General features: G+C 33.1%; 2 protein-coding genes across 4 annotated transcripts; both read left to right on the top strand.

Moving 5' to 3' along the window:
- Positions 1 to 881: 881 nt before the first annotated feature.
- On the top strand, positions 882 to 5740 carry LOC114187046 (FACT complex subunit SPT16-like). 3 transcript variants are annotated; one of them, XM_028075161.1, is made up of 3 exons: positions 882 to 1159; positions 1374 to 1500; positions 2325 to 5740. In XM_028075161.1, the coding sequence occupies exon 3, from the start codon at positions 2339 to 2341 to the stop codon at positions 5540 to 5542; it is 3204 nt and encodes a 1067-aa protein (XP_027930962.1). In that variant the 5' UTR covers positions 882 to 1159; positions 1374 to 1500; positions 2325 to 2338; the 3' UTR covers positions 5543 to 5740. The 3 variants fall into 3 exon arrangements, with proteins under 3 accessions (XP_027930962.1, XP_027930963.1, XP_027930961.1); XM_028075160.1 differs by having other exon boundaries at positions 884 to 1171; XM_028075162.1 differs by lacking the exon at positions 1374 to 1500 and having other exon boundaries at positions 883 to 1159.
- Positions 5741 to 12454: 6714 nt separating this feature from the next.
- LOC114187242 (FACT complex subunit SPT16-like) lies at positions 12455 to 17753 on the top strand. Its single transcript, XM_028075434.1, has 2 exons — positions 12455 to 12762; positions 14357 to 17753. The coding sequence occupies exon 2, from the start codon at positions 14371 to 14373 to the stop codon at positions 17575 to 17577; it is 3207 nt and encodes a 1068-aa protein (XP_027931235.1). The 5' UTR covers positions 12455 to 12762; positions 14357 to 14370; the 3' UTR covers positions 17578 to 17753.
- Positions 17754 to 17975: the final 222 nt, after the last annotated feature.

Here is a 17975-nt window from a genome sequence, read left to right as displayed (position 1 = left end):
GTAAAAAAAACAAATCATTCTAATGTATTAATTAATATTAATATTTTATTTGTACCAGTAATTTTTTTTATTATATTGATATGATATAATCTGTATTGTAAGAAGAAGTTGACTTAGAATTAAATAAGGTAATTATTAGTTTTTTCAATCTATTATCTCCATTCCATATGATGATCATTCAAATTCTCACTAATTTTCTTCTTTCTCTATATATTTACTATCACACTACTTATATATAAAATTTGATGAGAGTAATAAAAAATAACTGAACACTAAAAAAAAGACACACATGACAATTTTATACAAAATATTTTAAATACTTTTAAATAATTAGTTAATGATTATATTTTAAAAAATTAGTTATAACTATATTATAAAAGATGAAATTAAATATATATATATATATATATATATATATATTGTTATTTTTTCTAAAAGATGATGAATGAATACAAAGGTCAAAAGGTCTGTTAAAGAAAGAATTGAATGATTGAATAATAATATTATTTTATGTTGTAAAATGGAACAATAGAGAAAAATGACTTTTTGAACCGAGGAATCTTTCACAATCAATTTTTAGAGGTAAAATATTAAATGACAAACTTTCGTATTTATAGAAACTTGAAAATAAATATATATTAAGTGAGTGTAAAAGTTTTATGGGTCAAAATAATATTATCGAATAATAAATTAGGATACATAAAAGTTTTAAATAATTTTGTAAAGTGGTACATTTATTATGTTTAATTGGATGAGTACTGTTGGTATAAAAACATATATTTTTTACGATTAGAAAGTGATAAATACAATAATTATCTTTTTTTGTGTGTGTTCATTACTGTCCAACGAGAATTATCTTTTTAAATTCTCACTTTCTCAAATTTGTTTTTACCGTGTCCTCAACTTTCTATAATGAACCCTAATTTGCCAGATGAACCCTAATATTCCTACCTTGAATTGGTTTTCCTCTCCTTCTATGTTTCCGTCGATGCTTCTTTTTCCCAGCAACGCACCACACATAGTATATATATGTGGGCATTGAAACTTTGATATTTGAACCCTGCACAGTTTCATTGCCCCGAACTTGGGTCCGTAAAATCGCAAATTGAAGAAAAACAGAAAACACGAGGAGCCTTCGCTCAGCCCAGACAGACGTAAAGTGAGTGAAAAGGTTTCGATCTTTCCTTTTTTTTTTTTCGGATTTAATTTTGTTTTTCATGCTTGCACTGTGATTTTAGAATCAAGAAGACCTAATTTCTTCGTAGATAGTACGAGCCATTTTTCGTTTTAGGTTTTTTTTTTTTCTTTTGAAAAATTGATTATTATGAATTATTGGATTAATGAGTGAGTTGTGCGATTTCTTCATCGCGCAGTAATGTGAAAGACTCGACGATTCGTTGTAGCACTTTTTCTTAATATCTCTTCGAGTTCTCTATTGACTATCGTTTTAGCAACGGCTGCCGAACTATCCTTCAAACTGTGGTTGTTACTGTAGCAGAGGTAACTTGTTATTCTCCAACCCTGTTTGTTCATATTCTTTTGGAAAAATTTTGTGGTTTGTATTTTATTATAGATTTTGTATTCTATGTGTTTGTGTTAATACGTTAATGGACCGTTATGTGAGAAGTACGGACTTATGGCATATCTCATGAGTTGTTACATCGAGATGTAATCTCAGCATTCTTAAACCTAATATGGAGGATTTATTTATCTCTGTTTACTTGGTACTCATGTGCCAAAACGTCTTATATAAAACACGAAGGTCAACATTACATGCCCATTGATGATATACTGAGTTTGAGTCTCTAAATTGCATTACCAATGAAGTTATGTCCTTTCCTTTGATAAGTGTTTACATTCTTAGTTACTTGCTGACATTCTACTGGTAATGTTGTATTGCATCTGAAGCAATTTTGATGCATGCTACTTCCGTTTTTCACCAACTTTCTGAATTTAAGGTTATACTGAGTTATTTGTAATTATTTTTAACTCTCTTAGTTTTTGGTTTGTGCACGTTTGTGGATGTGTGCGTCAGGATTTTTTTTGCATGATTTTTCTGTTAGAAGAAGGCTCGTGGTAGTGTTGCTAATGTGACCATTGAACATTGCTTTAGTGTCATTATGAGGCTATATACGATTGTTTATTTGATTGCTTTTTATTTCTAGTTGCTTCTGTTGCAGCAGTGAAAGGTTGTAAAATTAGTTGCTATCTTTTCGATGGTTGTACATGCATTATTTTGTGAACATGAAATCATCGGAGATCACCCAATGTCAGAATTTAAGGCTTTTACTGACTTACTGGAGTTACTGTGTCGTTCTTTCTAGAGTGAAAGCAAACTATGGCAGACCATCGCAATGGAAGTACCCAACCATCAAATGGAAAGGCCAGTGCAGCCGGAAGTGGATATTCTATTGATCTGAATGCATTTCAATCCCGATTGAAAACATTTTATTCACATTGGGATGAACACAAAACAGATCTGTGGGGCTCTTCTGATGCAATAGCAATTGCATGTCCTCCACCTTCGGAAGACTTGCGGTACCTGAAATCTACTGCTCTAAACTTATGGCTGCTTGGATTTGAGTTTCCAGAGACAATTATGGTTTTCATGAAGAAGCAGATACATATCTTATGCAGCCAAAAGAAAGCTTCTATTCTTGAATCTGTAAAAAAATCTGCAAGAGAGGCCGTGGGGGCAGATCTTGTTCTACATGTCAAACCTAAAAACGATGATGGAACTGCTCTAATGGATGCTATATTCCGGGCCATCCGTGCTCTGCCAAAGTCTGATGACCACGATTCTTCCACTGTTGGATACATATCAAGAGAGGCTCCTGAAGGCAAACTGCTTGAAACATGGACTGAAAAATTAAAAAATACTAAATTTAATCTCATTGATGTTGCCAATGGGTTGTCTTCTTTATTTGCAGCAAAGAGTAATGAGGAGCTCACATCAATTAAGAGGGCAGCTTACCTGACAACAAGTGTGATGAAAAACTTTGTGGTTACAAAACTTGAGAATGTAATCGATGAGGAGAAGAAAGTCTCTCATTCCACATTGATGGAGGAGACTGAGAAAGTTATTCTGGAACCTTCAAAAGTGAATTGTAAGCTAAAGGCAGATAATGTTGATATTTGTTACCCACCAATTTTTCAAAGCGGTGGAGAGTTTGATCTCCGACCTAGTGCTGTCAGCAACGATGAGTTATTGCATTATGATTCAGCCAGTGTGATTATATGTGCAGTTGGAGCTCGATATAAGAGTTATTGCTCCAACATAGCTAGGACCTTCTTGATTGATGCAGACCCTCTTCAAAGTAGAGCATATGGGGTTCTTCTAAAAGCCCATGAAGCTGTCATAGGCTCTATGAAGCCAGGAAACAAGTTAAGTGCTGCATACCAAGCTGCAGTCTCTGTTGTGGAAAGGGATGCTCCAGACTTGGTTTCATATTTGACAAAATCTGCTGGGACAGGCATCGGTATTGAGTTTCGTGAATCAGGATTGAATCTTAATGCAAAAAATGAACAGATAATTAGAGAAGGCATGGTCTTTAATGTGTCAATTGGTTTTCAGAATTTACAAAGTGAGAAAAGTAAGTCTAAGAACAGGCATTTCTCTCTGTTGCTTGCTGATACTGTCATCATCAACAAAGATAAGACAGAAGTTGTAACTTCTATGAGCTCAAAAGCACTCAAGGATGTAGCATACTCTTTCAATGAGGATGAGGAAGAGGAAAAGCCAAGCACAAAAGTGGATACGAAGGGAGCCGAGCCCTTTACTAAGACAACTCTAAGGTCAGACAATCATGAAATTTCAAAGGAGGAGCTTCGAAGGCAGCATCAGGCAGAACTTGCTCGTCAGAAAAATGAAGAAACTGCAAGGAGGCTTGCTGGTGGTGGAAGTGAGGCAGGAGATAGCCGTTCGTCTTCGAGGGCTTCAACAGAACTTGTGGCCTACAAGAACATAAATGACCTTCCCCCTCCCAGAGAAATGATGATTCAGATTGATCAGAAGAATGAAGCAGTTCTCTTGCCTATAAATGGAAGCATGGTACCTTTTCATGTTGCTTTCATTCGAACTGTTTCGAGCCAGCAAGACACCAACCGGAATTGCTATGTCAGAATTATTTTTAATGTTCCTGGGACCCCTTTCAGTCCTCATGATGCAAACTCAATGAAGTTCCCTGGATCTATATATCTAAAGGAGGCTTCATTTCGCTCCAAGGATTCCAGGCACATTAGTGAGGTTGTGCAGTCAATTAAAACCCTCAGGCGACAAGTTGTGGCAAGGGAGTCTGAGAGAGCCGAGAGGGCAACACTTGTTACTCAGGAGAAACTACAACTTGCTAATAATAGATTCAAGCCAATACGGTTGTCTGATCTTTGGATCCGTCCTGCTTTTGGTGGGCGTGGAAGGAAGATACCCGGTACACTTGAGGCTCACGTGAATGGATTTCGTTATTCTACCACCAGGCAAGATGAGCGTGTAGACATAATGTTTGGCAACATTAAGCATGCATTTTTCCAGCCAGCAGAGAATGAAATGATCACTCTTCTGCACTTCCATCTGCACAATCATATCATGGTAGGAAATAAGAAGACCAAGGATGTTCAGTTTTATGTTGAGGTTATGGACATGGTCCAGAATGTTGGAGGTGGTAAGAGATCAGCCTATGACCCTGATGAGCTTGAAGAAGAACAAAGGGAGCGAGATAGGAAGAACAAAATAAATGTAGAATTCCAAACCTTTGTGAATCGGGTGAATGATCTCTGGGGTCAGGCCCAATTCAATGGACTTGAGTTGGAGTTTGATCAACCTCTTAGAGAGCTGGGCTTCCCTGGGGTTCCTCATAAATCTTCAGTGTTCATTGTTCCTACTTCAAGCTGCCTTGTTGAACTGATAGAGACCCCTTTCCTTGTTGTCTCGCTTAGTGAGATTGAGATTGTGAATCTTGAGAGAGTTGGGCTTGGGCAGAAGAACTTTGATATGACAATAGTGTTTAAGGACTTTAAGCGTGATGTACTGAGGATTGATTCTATCCCTTCTACATCGCTGGATGGAATCAAGGAATGGCTTGACACTACTGACATTAAGTATTACGAGAGCAGGCTGAATCTGAACTGGCGTCAGATCCTGAAGACAATCACGGATGACCCTCAGAGCTTTATTGAAGGAGGTGGATGGGAGTTTCTGAATTTGGAGGCTACTGATTCAGAATCTGAGAACTCAGAGGAGTCAGACAAAGGTTACGAACCTTCTGACGTGGAACCTGAATCTGATTCCGAGGATGAAGCCTCTGACAGTGAATCACTTGTTGAGTCTGAGGATGATGACGACGATGAGGATTCTGACGAGGATTCAGAGGAAGAGAAGGGAAAGACTTGGGAGGAACTGGAGAGGGAAGCGAGCAATGCAGACAGGGAAAAAGGAAACGAGTCTGACAGCGAAGAAGATAGAAAAAGAAGAAAGGCAAAAAGCTTCGGTAAGTCTAGAGGAAGTAATCTAAGCAGTAGCATGCCAAAGCGGGCTAAGTTAAGATAGATTTTTGGTATTCCTTTTAGCCGGTTTAAGGTTTAGTTCAGTTTGTTTTGTGCTGTTGCTGCGTTAGCATAGCAGCTTGTGTTTGGACTGGAGCTGCCCTATCATTGTAACTAAATATTTTTCACCCATGTTATAGTTCAGCTACTCGATTGCAATCCTTGAATTCAATTGGAGTCCTTAATTTCCTTTCTTTCCTTATTTTGGTGATTGCCTCTTGAATATAATTGTTCTACCTGTTTTTATATTAAAGTATTTTATTTTAAAACAAATGATGAAGAAAACAATAGTTACTAAATTTGCATGAGAATCAATTGATAAAAAATTATCGTGATATTGAGTTTGAATGTCATGTCTCTGAATTTAGTAGTAAATAATCATAGAGAACAAACTTTATAATTTATAATAATTGTATATCTTTGTTGTATTTTTTAGGAATTTTTACAAAGTATTTCATTTTTATAAATAATTTGAAATATATAATTAATTGTAAAGTTTAATATATTTTAATTTTCTTAAAATTAGAAAATTGTCTTCTGAAACTTACCACCTACTAAAAATATTTCACTTAAAGAAATTTTGAGTGAATAAAATATAGATATTTTCGATCTAAAATTTAAATATACGATGTCTTAATTAAATAAGTTTAAATGTTACCCCTACTATTGAAATGTTTTAATGTGTTTATTGAGTTATAAAGATTTGGTTAGCAAAACTGGTTTCTTATCTATGTTTTTGGTCCCTTAACTTTTAGTGAATTTTGAAATTACTCTATTTCGAAACTTTAGATTAATTTAATCATTCATCTTTCGAAATACGTGAATTTAGTACTTTTAATCAAATTTTGTTAGGTTTATTTGATGTTTCGTACGCATTTCAATATTGTATTTGAGTTGTTTATACTGTTTGACACATTTTTACTTTAATGTTAAGTCAAATACTATTATAAAATGTGTTTGAAATGTCAAATAAACTTAACAAAATTTAATTAAAAGGACTAAATTTACGTATTTTGAAAGATGAAAGACTAAATTGGTTTAAAGTTTCGAAATGAACTAATTCCAAAATTCACTTATAGTTAAGAGACTAAAAACATATTTAATCATAATTTAAATGAATAAGTTGGTATCAACTTAAAAAGAGATCAATAAAGCTTCTAAGATACTATGGACGAGTAACTAGTGCTATTGGTGTGGAAACTCTTGATTATTAAAAGACCTATACATCGACACTTGGATTTTATATGACTCTTAAATTTATTCTTGATTATTGCAGGTTATTGAAACATTAGGGGAGATAGTTGGAGTACCCATAAAAGTTGCAAAAGTTGCAATAAAATGAAAGGGTGATAAATTTGTGGCTTTAAATGTGATCTTTAAAGGAGCCAATCTCGATATTGATAAGATAAGAATGTAGTTACTTAGTGTTTTTAACTTTTTGGTGTGACAATTCTCCATCCCACCGTATCCATGATTATTTTTTAAGATTGTGACACGTTTGTCTTTGGCTAAGTTTACTAAGTTAGTCTCTTTCTTAGTAAAGAGACGTGAGTCACAAATAGATAAATTTAAAATCTTAACTTTTCTAGTCAAAATTTTTCTAATATTGTTTTCACACGTCTTAATAATCATTTAACAATTTAGATAATTGAAAGCAATTTATTAATAATTTTCAAAATGTAACAAAATTTTGACTCATATTTTTCAGTCTAGAGATATCCATTTTTTAACCTCGGACACTCTAGAATCAAGTATCGAACACAAGTTAATAAGGTTATTTATTTAGAGACATTCGTCCTTTGGTTTTGACACTCCAAAGCCCTCACAAGCAAGCTTTACTTTATAGAATTCTCAACTTAGAGACATTCGTCTTCTGACTTCAACATTAAAGAAGTATCAAACATAGTTCATAAAGTTTTCCTACGAGAGACATCTAACATCTACCTTTGACACTCTAAGAACCTTACACTCCATCAAGCTACCCAGCAAGAGAGATCCTCTCAAGGTATCCTCTCGAGGAGCATGCTTTGAACAGAGTCTCAACACTTAAAAGAGCCTAGCCCTAACAAACAACTTAACTGTATCCAAAGCTCACACAACGCTCACATGAAGCTAATTAAATTAATTCAATCAAATTTACAAACTAACACAACTCAACAAATACCTAACAAAACTCAACACAATTTGTCATATCTACACAAGCACAAACACAAACACAAACACAAACAAAAGAGAAAGAAAGAAAATAAGAAAGCAAAAACACAAGAATGTTACCCTTCTAATAACCAGCATTTAACAATAAAATTTCCAACTTTAAAATAATTATTTTAAAATCAAAACTTTCAACACATTCACCATCAAGAACACATTTTGATCATCAAATAACATCAATACACAAAACTCAAAGAATCATGATCTAGCTTCTTCTGCAATCACTATTTAACATAACAAACATATAAGCAAGAAAGTTAGTTTCCCTACTTGGATATTCAAACGTTTAGACTAATCCTTTAACCTTCATTCTAAACTCTATGTCTCTTCCCACACATTTCTCTTAAAAAATATTTTCGATTCCTCATGTTTCACTTTCTAAATCACTGAAAATTTATAGATTTGAGTTCCAACTTACTTATTTATAGTAAAACTCTTAGCTCAAGAAATCAATTATCTCCTAAGAAAATATTAACTAAAGAAACAATTTCGATATATTATTATATTTATGAAACCTAATTGAGTTTGTACATCTTTTATAACTATTTTATCTCTTGGGAAATATTTCAAGTAAATCTTTTTAAATTAATAATTATCACTTAAGAATACCTAGCAATATATAAAAATATCTCATAATATATAACACTAACTAAGAATATCTTTTTAATTAAATAATTACCAAATCCTTTTTATCTTTTACTTAAAATATCTATTTAACCTCATTTATTTATTTTCTCAATTATTATAATTTTGAAGAATCTTACACATATCGAACACACAAACTCATCCAAAAAAAAAGGTGAGAGATTTTAAACTAAGGCTACCCCAACAAGCATCCTCACTCACTCAACAAGACACTTGTGAAGGTATAATCGTCCAACGAACACTTAGCTTGCTAAGCAAACAACCCCCTTTGAGCTTTCTAGATTTTAAAATCTTGAATTTCGCTCATCAAGGAATTGGCCCCACTAGAAAACAAATAGTAGAGTCTCTCAACTAATGATTTTGCCAATGAGAGAAAACAACATGCCCAATGATCCAATCAGCTTAGCTCTTTAGAGTTGTATAAAATGAATTTTGCTTAGTAAGCGATTTACTCACCTAATGAGCATAACACCCAAGAGCTTTCCTCAAAGGCTCTTCTAGCAAGTTCAATCTTGCCTAGTGAGTAAAGCAACTTACGCTTTTTGAATTTTTATAAATTGAATTTCTCTTAGTGAATGGTGACTCGTCCAACGAGTTTCCATAATTTCAGAAATCTCAATTGATCTATTAGACTAATTAGTTGGTCATATTGATCAAATTCTACTTCTTTTTAGGGATGACAATGATGTGGGAGACGAGTTTCGTTATCCCATACTCATCCCCAAAGAAAAAAGTCATCATCATCCCTATACCCAAATCCAACAGATAATTTTTTTTTGTCTCATCCCTGTCTCCATCGAGTAATGAGTATACACATGTACCTGTATCCATATCTGTACTTAATTTCTTAGTGTTTTGATATTAGTTAATTAATTTTTATAAAATAATAAAACATTCTTGCAAAGAAACATAATATTATAAAATATTCGATAAGACATTTTCTCATTTAGATAATATCAAATATTTGAAAAAAATATATAATTATATACATTTCAAAATAGAATATCAAATAAAATTTCATAAGAACCAAAATATTTATTAAATTTGCAAACATTAATAAAAAAAAGTTGATAAAACGTAAAAATGTCTTATTACTCTCATTCTTTAAATTCTAATGAAATCTTTTTTTTCTATACACTAATAAAATTATAAAACAACACTTCAAATCACACAATGAACAAATGTTAAATTAATAATAATTAAAATTAGCATATATGTTTCATCTTTTGGACTTCAATATATGCTCAATAGTAATAACAAGATTCACAATAATGACAATAAATTAATATAGTAAATGTTTTTTTATACAATTATAGTGATATAATTACACTTATGATAATGAGTTAGAAAATAAAAATATTAAAGAAATTAAAAATAATAAAAAATTAAGAACAAGAGAATAAAGAAGATAAATATTTCATATTACCTAAGAAATGAAAAGTTTATGCTATTGAACACCTATATTGTGAGTTAAACCTCCTCTTGTGAAAAAAAAATAACAAATAAAATTATAAAAAAATAGTAGAAATTTCAAACATGAGACACAAAAATATTTAGTTTATATAAATCATTTGAGCATAATTGTACAATGATTATGATATGAGGAAAAATATCTTGGAGATACAAATTCATTTGACAGTAAGCTTAAAATTTAGAAAAGAGAGAAGAAAGTGTCTAGCTAAAAGAAAAAGAAATGTTATGAAACTAAAGACTAAAAATAATATATATGATCTAATAAACTATTAGTATTTTAATAATTTAAACGAGGACAAAGATATAGGTAATGATAAATATTAGAACGAGTATATGAACGAGGATGGGTATGAGGGTGAGACATACTCATCCTCATCCTTACACCCAATTGAAAAAATCAGGTATTACTCGTACCCACTTAATATAAGAATTTCTTTACAGGAACAAATTTTTTTGTCATCCTTACTTCCTTCTCATTCCAAAAAGATCTATTTTTTTCAAAATATTTTTAAATCAAATCAAATTGACTCAATTCGTATATCTCAATTGTTCAAATCTCACACTATCAATGCATCATATAAGAAAAAGCTTAATAAAATCAATTATCTCAATCAACATCAATATTCAACACCAATATGTCTTAAGATTCATCAAATAGATAACTACAAGGGTAGTAATTACCACCAACATGTCTTAAAATTCATCAAACAAATAGATATAAGTGTAGTAACTACAACATTGTGCAAGTCAAGTAATTCAACTTATGGTAATAGTAAAAAATAAATAAACTAGTTTCTCTTACCTAGAGTAAACATCTTATTGTTATTAAAGCTCTACATATGATGGGAAAGTAGAGGAAACCATTCTGATATTTAGTTTGAAAAAAAGATATTAACACCACATTCAAGAAAGTAAGTGATAAGTCATGAGATTTATTGCTATAAATTTCTCTTTTAAAATTAAATTTTGACTCTTGTAACTTAGAATTTCAAAAAAATTTTAATAGAGAAAACTCAATATTCAATCAAAATTGATATGTTTTTATTTTATTACATCATATCACAAATACATCTTTTTATATGATTAATTAATCAAGTCACTCTTAATTTAAGATTAGTTTTAAACATATATTTAACTTCAACCTTTAGAACAATATTTGATCATTCTATAATAGAAAAATTATACTTTGACCAAGTTTTACTTGATAAACTTTCAAAAACAATCATTTCTGATAAAAAAAAATCCCTAAAACTTTATTATTTTATTTTTGTAACTTCCATAAAAAAAATCATTCTTATTAATAACTTCACAAAAAAATATTTATAAGAAATCATTTTCGTTCTATATTATGCACATATAAATCTTCTAAATATGACTAAAATAAAAGATAAAATATATATTTACTATTGGATAATATTATTATAAACCAAGACTTACGTTATCGACTTTTAAAAAGATAAACAAATGGTAAAAGTAAAGAAAATATATAAAAAATAAATAAAATAATTTTAAAAGGATGATAATAGTATAAAATGAAATTCAACTAAACATTTTGTTTATTTATAAACTTTTTATTTTTAACCGATTTTTTTGTTTATTAATTTTGTATTTTAATGATAAAATGTTGAAATTCGACTTATAAATAATTACTAAATATTAAGTAAATAAAAATTAACGCAATAATATTATTATTGAAAAACGTTTTAATTTTAAAAAATTAAAACAATAAATAATTACTATTAATATATTCTAATGTTAATCCATTTTCGATTCAACTCAAGTCTATTTAATTTACTAATTAAACAAGTAGAGTGTAGTAGATCTATATTTAAAAAATTATACCTTTTATTAACCCAACCTATTTCGAATATAAATCAAGTTAGGATAAAAGTTTTATATATATATATATATATATATATATATATATATATATATATATATATATATTAGCATAAACACAGGCGTTATTGCGTTTGTGTGTACACATTTTTTGAATTATATTAATAATTGATGATATTGTAATGTTATAAAGTTAATAAACAAAATAAAACTATATTTATAAAAAATAAAGTAAAATGTATAGAGAAAATATGAGAAAAATAACTGTTGATAAGTAAATAACTGCTAATTTTTATAAAAGTAACTGTTATATATAAAAATTTAATAAATAATTAAATTGTAAAGGATAAAGTTGAAATTATGAAATGTGAACATAAAAGAGGGAATTCCCTTTATATATATCTTTATATAAAAATTAAAGTGAAATGTATGGAGAAAATAAAAGTATATTTATAAAAATTAAAGTGAAATGTATAGAGAAAATATGAGAAAAATAATTGTTAATGAATAGTAGGAGAAAAAAGAAGAAGGAGATAAATAAATAGTTTTATAAAAACTTGTAAAAATAACTGTTAATTTTTAAAAATTTCATAAATAATTAAATTATAAAGAATAAAATTAGAATTATGAAATATAGATACAAAAGTGGAAATTTTCTTTGTATATAATTATATATATATATATATATTTATTACACGAGAAAAATTGTTAATAGTGTTATATTATCTTTTAAATTTTTTCTCAGTGACACATTTGTTTCTCTCCTTGCCAGAACCCAACTTTCTATGACAGTATAGTTATTCTTCCCACATGAACCCTAATTTCCCTCCTTTTCATTTTCTCTCTTCTCCTTTGTATTCTTCGGTGATGCTTCATTTTCCTTGCAACGCACAGCACGGAGTATATATATGTTTGTGCGCGCGCGCATTGGAATGCTATTCAGACACTACATAGTTTCGTTGCCCCCAATTCGGGTTCTTGAATTCCCAAATTGAAGAAAAACAAAAAACACTAAGTTTTTGCTCACCGCAGACAAGAGGCCGAGTGTCGGGAAAGGTAACGATCTTTCCGGTTTTTTTGGATATGTTTTTTCTTTTCATTCTGCCACTGTAATTTTAGAACCACGAAGTTCTAATTTCTTCGTAGAAATTGCTAGCCTTTTTTTTTTTGCACGATTCGCTTTACTTTTTCTCTACTGAAAATTTTGATTACTTGGTCTTATTGGATTAATAAGTGAAATTTGTGATTTCTTCATCTTTCAGTTGTATGAAAGACTCGACAATTCGTTGTAGCACTTTTTATCGATCTCTGTTCTGAGAACTATCCTTCGAATTGTGCTTGTTACTGTAGCAGAACTATACTTGTTATTCTCGAGCCTTGTTTGCTCATATTCTTGATGAAAAGTTTTGTGGTTTATTTTTTCTTGAAGTGCTTGCAATCCACGTGTTTGTGTGAATGTTCAAGTTGTTGGTCTTTCATCTGACAAGTACAATATTGTGGCATATCTTGTTGCTGATTATTGAACCTAATATTGGGGATTAGTTCCGCCCGCTTGTTTTGCTGATTTGCTTCATATATGTAGCATGAAAACAAACATGACATGCCCGTAGATATTATACCGAGTTTGAGCCTACAAAATTGTGGATCCAATGAAGTTATGTGTTTTCATTTGTTTTCAGTACACGTTGACAGGCTATTGCTCGAGCTATATCTGAGACAATTTTATGCGTGCTCCTTTCATTGTTCCCGAACTTTCTGGATTTATGGGTTATACTTAGTTACTTATTAATTTCGACTGTCTTTTGAGCGGGTTTGTGCATGTTTGCGGATATTTAGATTAAGATTGTTTTTCTGTTCTATTTTTCTGTCATACGAAGGCTTGGTGATTTTTATTGTGATCAATGAACACTGCTTGAGTCTCACTATATGGATGTTATCTTGGTCGATTATTTTTCTTTCTAGTTGCATCTGTTGCTTTACTGACTGACAAGTTGTAAAAGCAACTGAGTTATCTTTCCCATGTTTGTTCATACGTTATTTGTGAGCATGATATAACTGGAGTTCAGTTGCTTGCTATATGATTCTGATTTAGATAGACTTCTTCTAACTTCTTTTATAACTATCATATTCTTTGGCTATCACATTCCAATGTTGCAAATGGTGCTTAGATCTACACCATCCAGCTTGTTGCTATTTCCAAAAGTATGCATGTTGGGGAAATGATTATACCTTTTTGTTTTCATTGGCTTCCATTCCATATGATATTTTCCAGTGGCTAGTTTTATTTATGCTGCTTCATCATCTATAGTGATTGCATGCTGTTTGTTTCTTTGCTTTGTTGATATTAATCCAGTAAAAGCAGATGACACTTGTCATTGTTAGATTACATTCTTGAAAGTTCAATGTATAATTAGAATTGATTATTTCATCTTTATGGTTTATTTATTTATGTCTGGCTGGGTTTTGAAATTTTAGTTGTTTGAGTCTTCAGATATAGCATCAATGTAAGGAATCCAGATAACTAAGCCTCCTACTTCCTATGACCACATACTTTTCCAGTGGCTGAAAGAAAACTAAGAACTATTTTGCATCAGTACTTATACGCCAACTTCTCACTGATATTATTGTGTCCTAATTTTCTTTTTTCCAGACTGAAAGCAAACTATGGCAGACCATCGAAATGGAAGTACACAACCATCCAATGGAAAGCTGAGTGCAGCAGGAAGTGGATATTCTATTGATCTGAATGCATTTCAGTCCCGATTGAAAACATTTTATTCGCATTGGGACGAGCACAACACAGATCTGTGGGGCTCTTCTGAGGCAATAGCAATTGCATGTCCTCCACCTTCGGAAGACCTGCGGTACCTGAAATCTACCGCTCTGAACTTATGGCTTCTTGGATTTGAGTTCCCAGAGACAATTATGGTTTTCATGAAGAAACAGATACATATCTTATGCAGCCAAAAGAAGGCTTCTATTCTTGAATCGGTAAAGAAATCTGCTCGAGAGGCTGTTGGGGCTGATCTTGTTCTGCATGTCAAACCTAAAAACGATGATGGAACTGCTCTAATGGATGCTATATTCCGTGCCATCCGTGCTCAGCCAAAGTCTGAGGATCACGATTCTTCCACTATTGGATACATATCAAGAGAGGCTCCTGAAGGGAAACTACTTGAAACATGGACTGAAAAATTAAAAAATACTAAATTTAATCTCGTTGATGTTGCCAATGGATTGTCTTCTATATTTGCAGTAAAGACTAATGAGGAGCTCACATCAATTAAGAGAGCAGCTTACCTGACAACAAGTGTGATGAAAAACTTTGTGGTTACAAAACTTGAGAATGTAATCGATGAGGAGAAGAAAGTCTCTCATTCAGCATTGATGGAGGAGACTGAGAAAGTTATTCTGGAACCTTCAAAAGTGAATTGTAAGCTAAAGGCAGATAATGTTGATATTTGCTACCCACCAATTTTTCAAAGCGGTGGAGATTTTGATCTCAGACCTAGTGCTGTCAGCAATGATGAGTTACTGCATTACGATTCAGCCAGTGTGATTATATGTGCTGTTGGAGCCCGATACAAGAGTTATTGCTCCAACATAGCTAGGACCTTCTTGATTGATGCAGACCCTCTTCAAAGTAGGGCATATGGGGTTCTTTTAAAAGCCCATGAAGCTGTCATGGGCTTTATGAAGCCAGGAAACAAGTTAAGTGCTGCATACCAAGCTGCAGTCTCTGTCGTGGAAAGGGATGCTCCTGACTTGGTTTCATATTTGACAAAATCTGCTGGAACAGGCATTGGTATTGAGTTTCGTGAATCAGGATTGAATCTTAATGCAAAAAATGAACAGATAATTAGAGAAGGCATGGTCTTTAATGTGTCAATTGGTTTTCAAAATTTACAAAGTGAGAAAAGTAAGTCTAAGAACAGGCATTTCTCTCTGTTGCTTGCTGATACTGTCATCATCAACAAAGATAAGACAGAAGTTGTAACTTCTATGAGCTCAAAAGCACTCAAGGATGTAGCATACTCTTTCAATGAGGATGAGGAGGAAGAGGAAAGGCCAAGCACAAAAGTGGATGCGAAGGGAGCCGAGCCCTTTACTAAGACAACTCTAAGGTCAGACAATCATGAAATTTCTAAGGAGGAACTTCGAAGGCAGCATCAGGCAGAACTTGCACGTCAGAAAAATGAAGAAACTGCAAGGAGGCTTGCTGGTGGTGGAAGTGAGGCAGGAGATAGCCGCTCGTCTTCGAGGGCTTCAACAGAACTTGTGGCTTACAAGAACATAAATGACCTTCCCCCTCCCAGAGAAATGATGATTCAGATTGATCAGAAGAATGAAGCTGTTCTCTTGCCTATAAATGGAAGCATGGTACCTTTTCATGTTGCTTTCATTCGAACTGTTTCGAGCCAGCAAGACACCAACCGGAATTGCTATGTCAGAATTATTTTTAATGTTCCTGGGACCCCTTTCAGTCCTCATGATGCAAACTCAATGAAGTTCCCTGGATCTATATATCTAAAGGAGGCTTCATTTCGCTCCAAGGATTCCAGGCACATTAGTGAGGTTGTGCAGTCAATTAAAACCCTCAGGCGACAAGTTGTGGCAAGGGAGTCTGAGAGAGCCGAGAGGGCAACACTTGTTACTCAGGAGAAACTACAACTTGCTAATAATAGATTCAAGCCAATACGGTTGTCTGATCTTTGGATCCGTCCTGCTTTTGGTGGGCGTGGAAGGAAGATACCCGGTACACTTGAGGCTCACGTGAATGGATTTCGTTATTCTACCACCAGGCAAGATGAGCGTGTAGACATAATGTTTGGCAACATTAAGCATGCATTTTTCCAGCCAGCAGAGAATGAAATGATCACTCTTCTGCACTTCCATCTGCACAATCATATCATGGTAGGAAATAAGAAGACCAAGGATGTTCAGTTTTATGTTGAGGTTATGGACATGGTCCAGAATGTTGGAGGTGGTAAGAGATCAGCCTATGACCCTGATGAGCTTGAAGAAGAACAAAGGGAGCGAGATAGGAAGAACAAAATAAATGTAGAATTCCAAACCTTTGTGAATCGGGTGAATGATCTCTGGGGTCAGGCCCAATTCAATGGACTTGAGTTGGAGTTTGATCAACCTCTTAGAGAGCTGGGCTTCCCTGGGGTTCCTCATAAATCTTCAGTGTTCATTGTTCCTACTTCAAGCTGCCTTGTTGAACTGATAGAGACCCCTTTCCTTGTTGTCTCGCTTAGTGAGATTGAGATTGTGAATCTTGAGAGAGTTGGGCTTGGGCAGAAGAACTTTGATATGACAATAGTGTTTAAGGACTTTAAGCGTGATGTACTGAGGATTGATTCTATCCCTTCTACATCGCTGGATGGAATCAAGGAATGGCTTGACACTACTGACATTAAGTATTACGAGAGCAGGCTGAATCTGAACTGGCGTCAGATCCTGAAGACAATCACGGATGACCCTCAGAGCTTTATTGAAGGAGGTGGATGGGAGTTTCTGAATTTGGAGGCTACTGATTCAGAATCTGAGAACTCAGAGGAGTCAGACAAAGGTTACGAACCTTCTGACGTGGAACCTGAATCTGATTCCGAGGATGAAGCCTCTGACAGTGAATCACTTGTTGAGTCTGAGGATGATGACGACGATGAGGATTCTGACGAGGATTCAGAGGAAGAGAAGGGAAAGACTTGGGAGGAACTGGAGAGGGAAGCGAGCAATGCAGACAGGGAAAAAGGAAACGAGTCTGACAGCGAAGAAGATAGAAAAAGAAGAAAGGCAAAAAGCTTCGGTAAGTCTAGAGGAAGTAATCTAAGCAGTAGCATGCCAAAGCGGGCTAAGTTAAGATAGATTTTTGGTATTCCTTTTAGCCGGTTTAAGGTTTAGTTCAGTTTGTTTTGTGCTGTCACTGCGTTAGCATAGCAACTTGTGTTTGGACTTTGGAGTTGTAACTAAATCTTTTTCTCCCGTGTTATAGTTCAGCCACTTGATAGCAATGTATGTTTACGTGTTTTTTCTTCATTCAATGATTGTTTTTATTTATTTTTTTCTAATTATTATTTCTCTCTTTCACTAGCCAAGAGGCTATAGAACCACCATGAATGTAGATAGAGAACCAGGCTCAACCGAGCCTCCAAACAATTCCCAGTTTTTTGCCTTGCTTTATATGGTCAGCTTTTATATTAGGTTATGGATAAAGTAATTGAGTCAATCACATTAACCACCAACTAGGCTTTGTGAAATTACTC

Source organism: Vigna unguiculata, chromosome 6, assembly GCF_004118075.2.
Source record: "Vigna unguiculata cultivar IT97K-499-35 chromosome 6, ASM411807v1, whole genome shotgun sequence".
NCBI classification, from domain to species: domain Eukaryota; kingdom Viridiplantae; phylum Streptophyta; class Magnoliopsida; order Fabales; family Fabaceae; genus Vigna; species Vigna unguiculata.
Note: the sequence above shows the minus strand (reverse complement) of the source record. Positions and strands in the feature narration are given on the sequence as shown.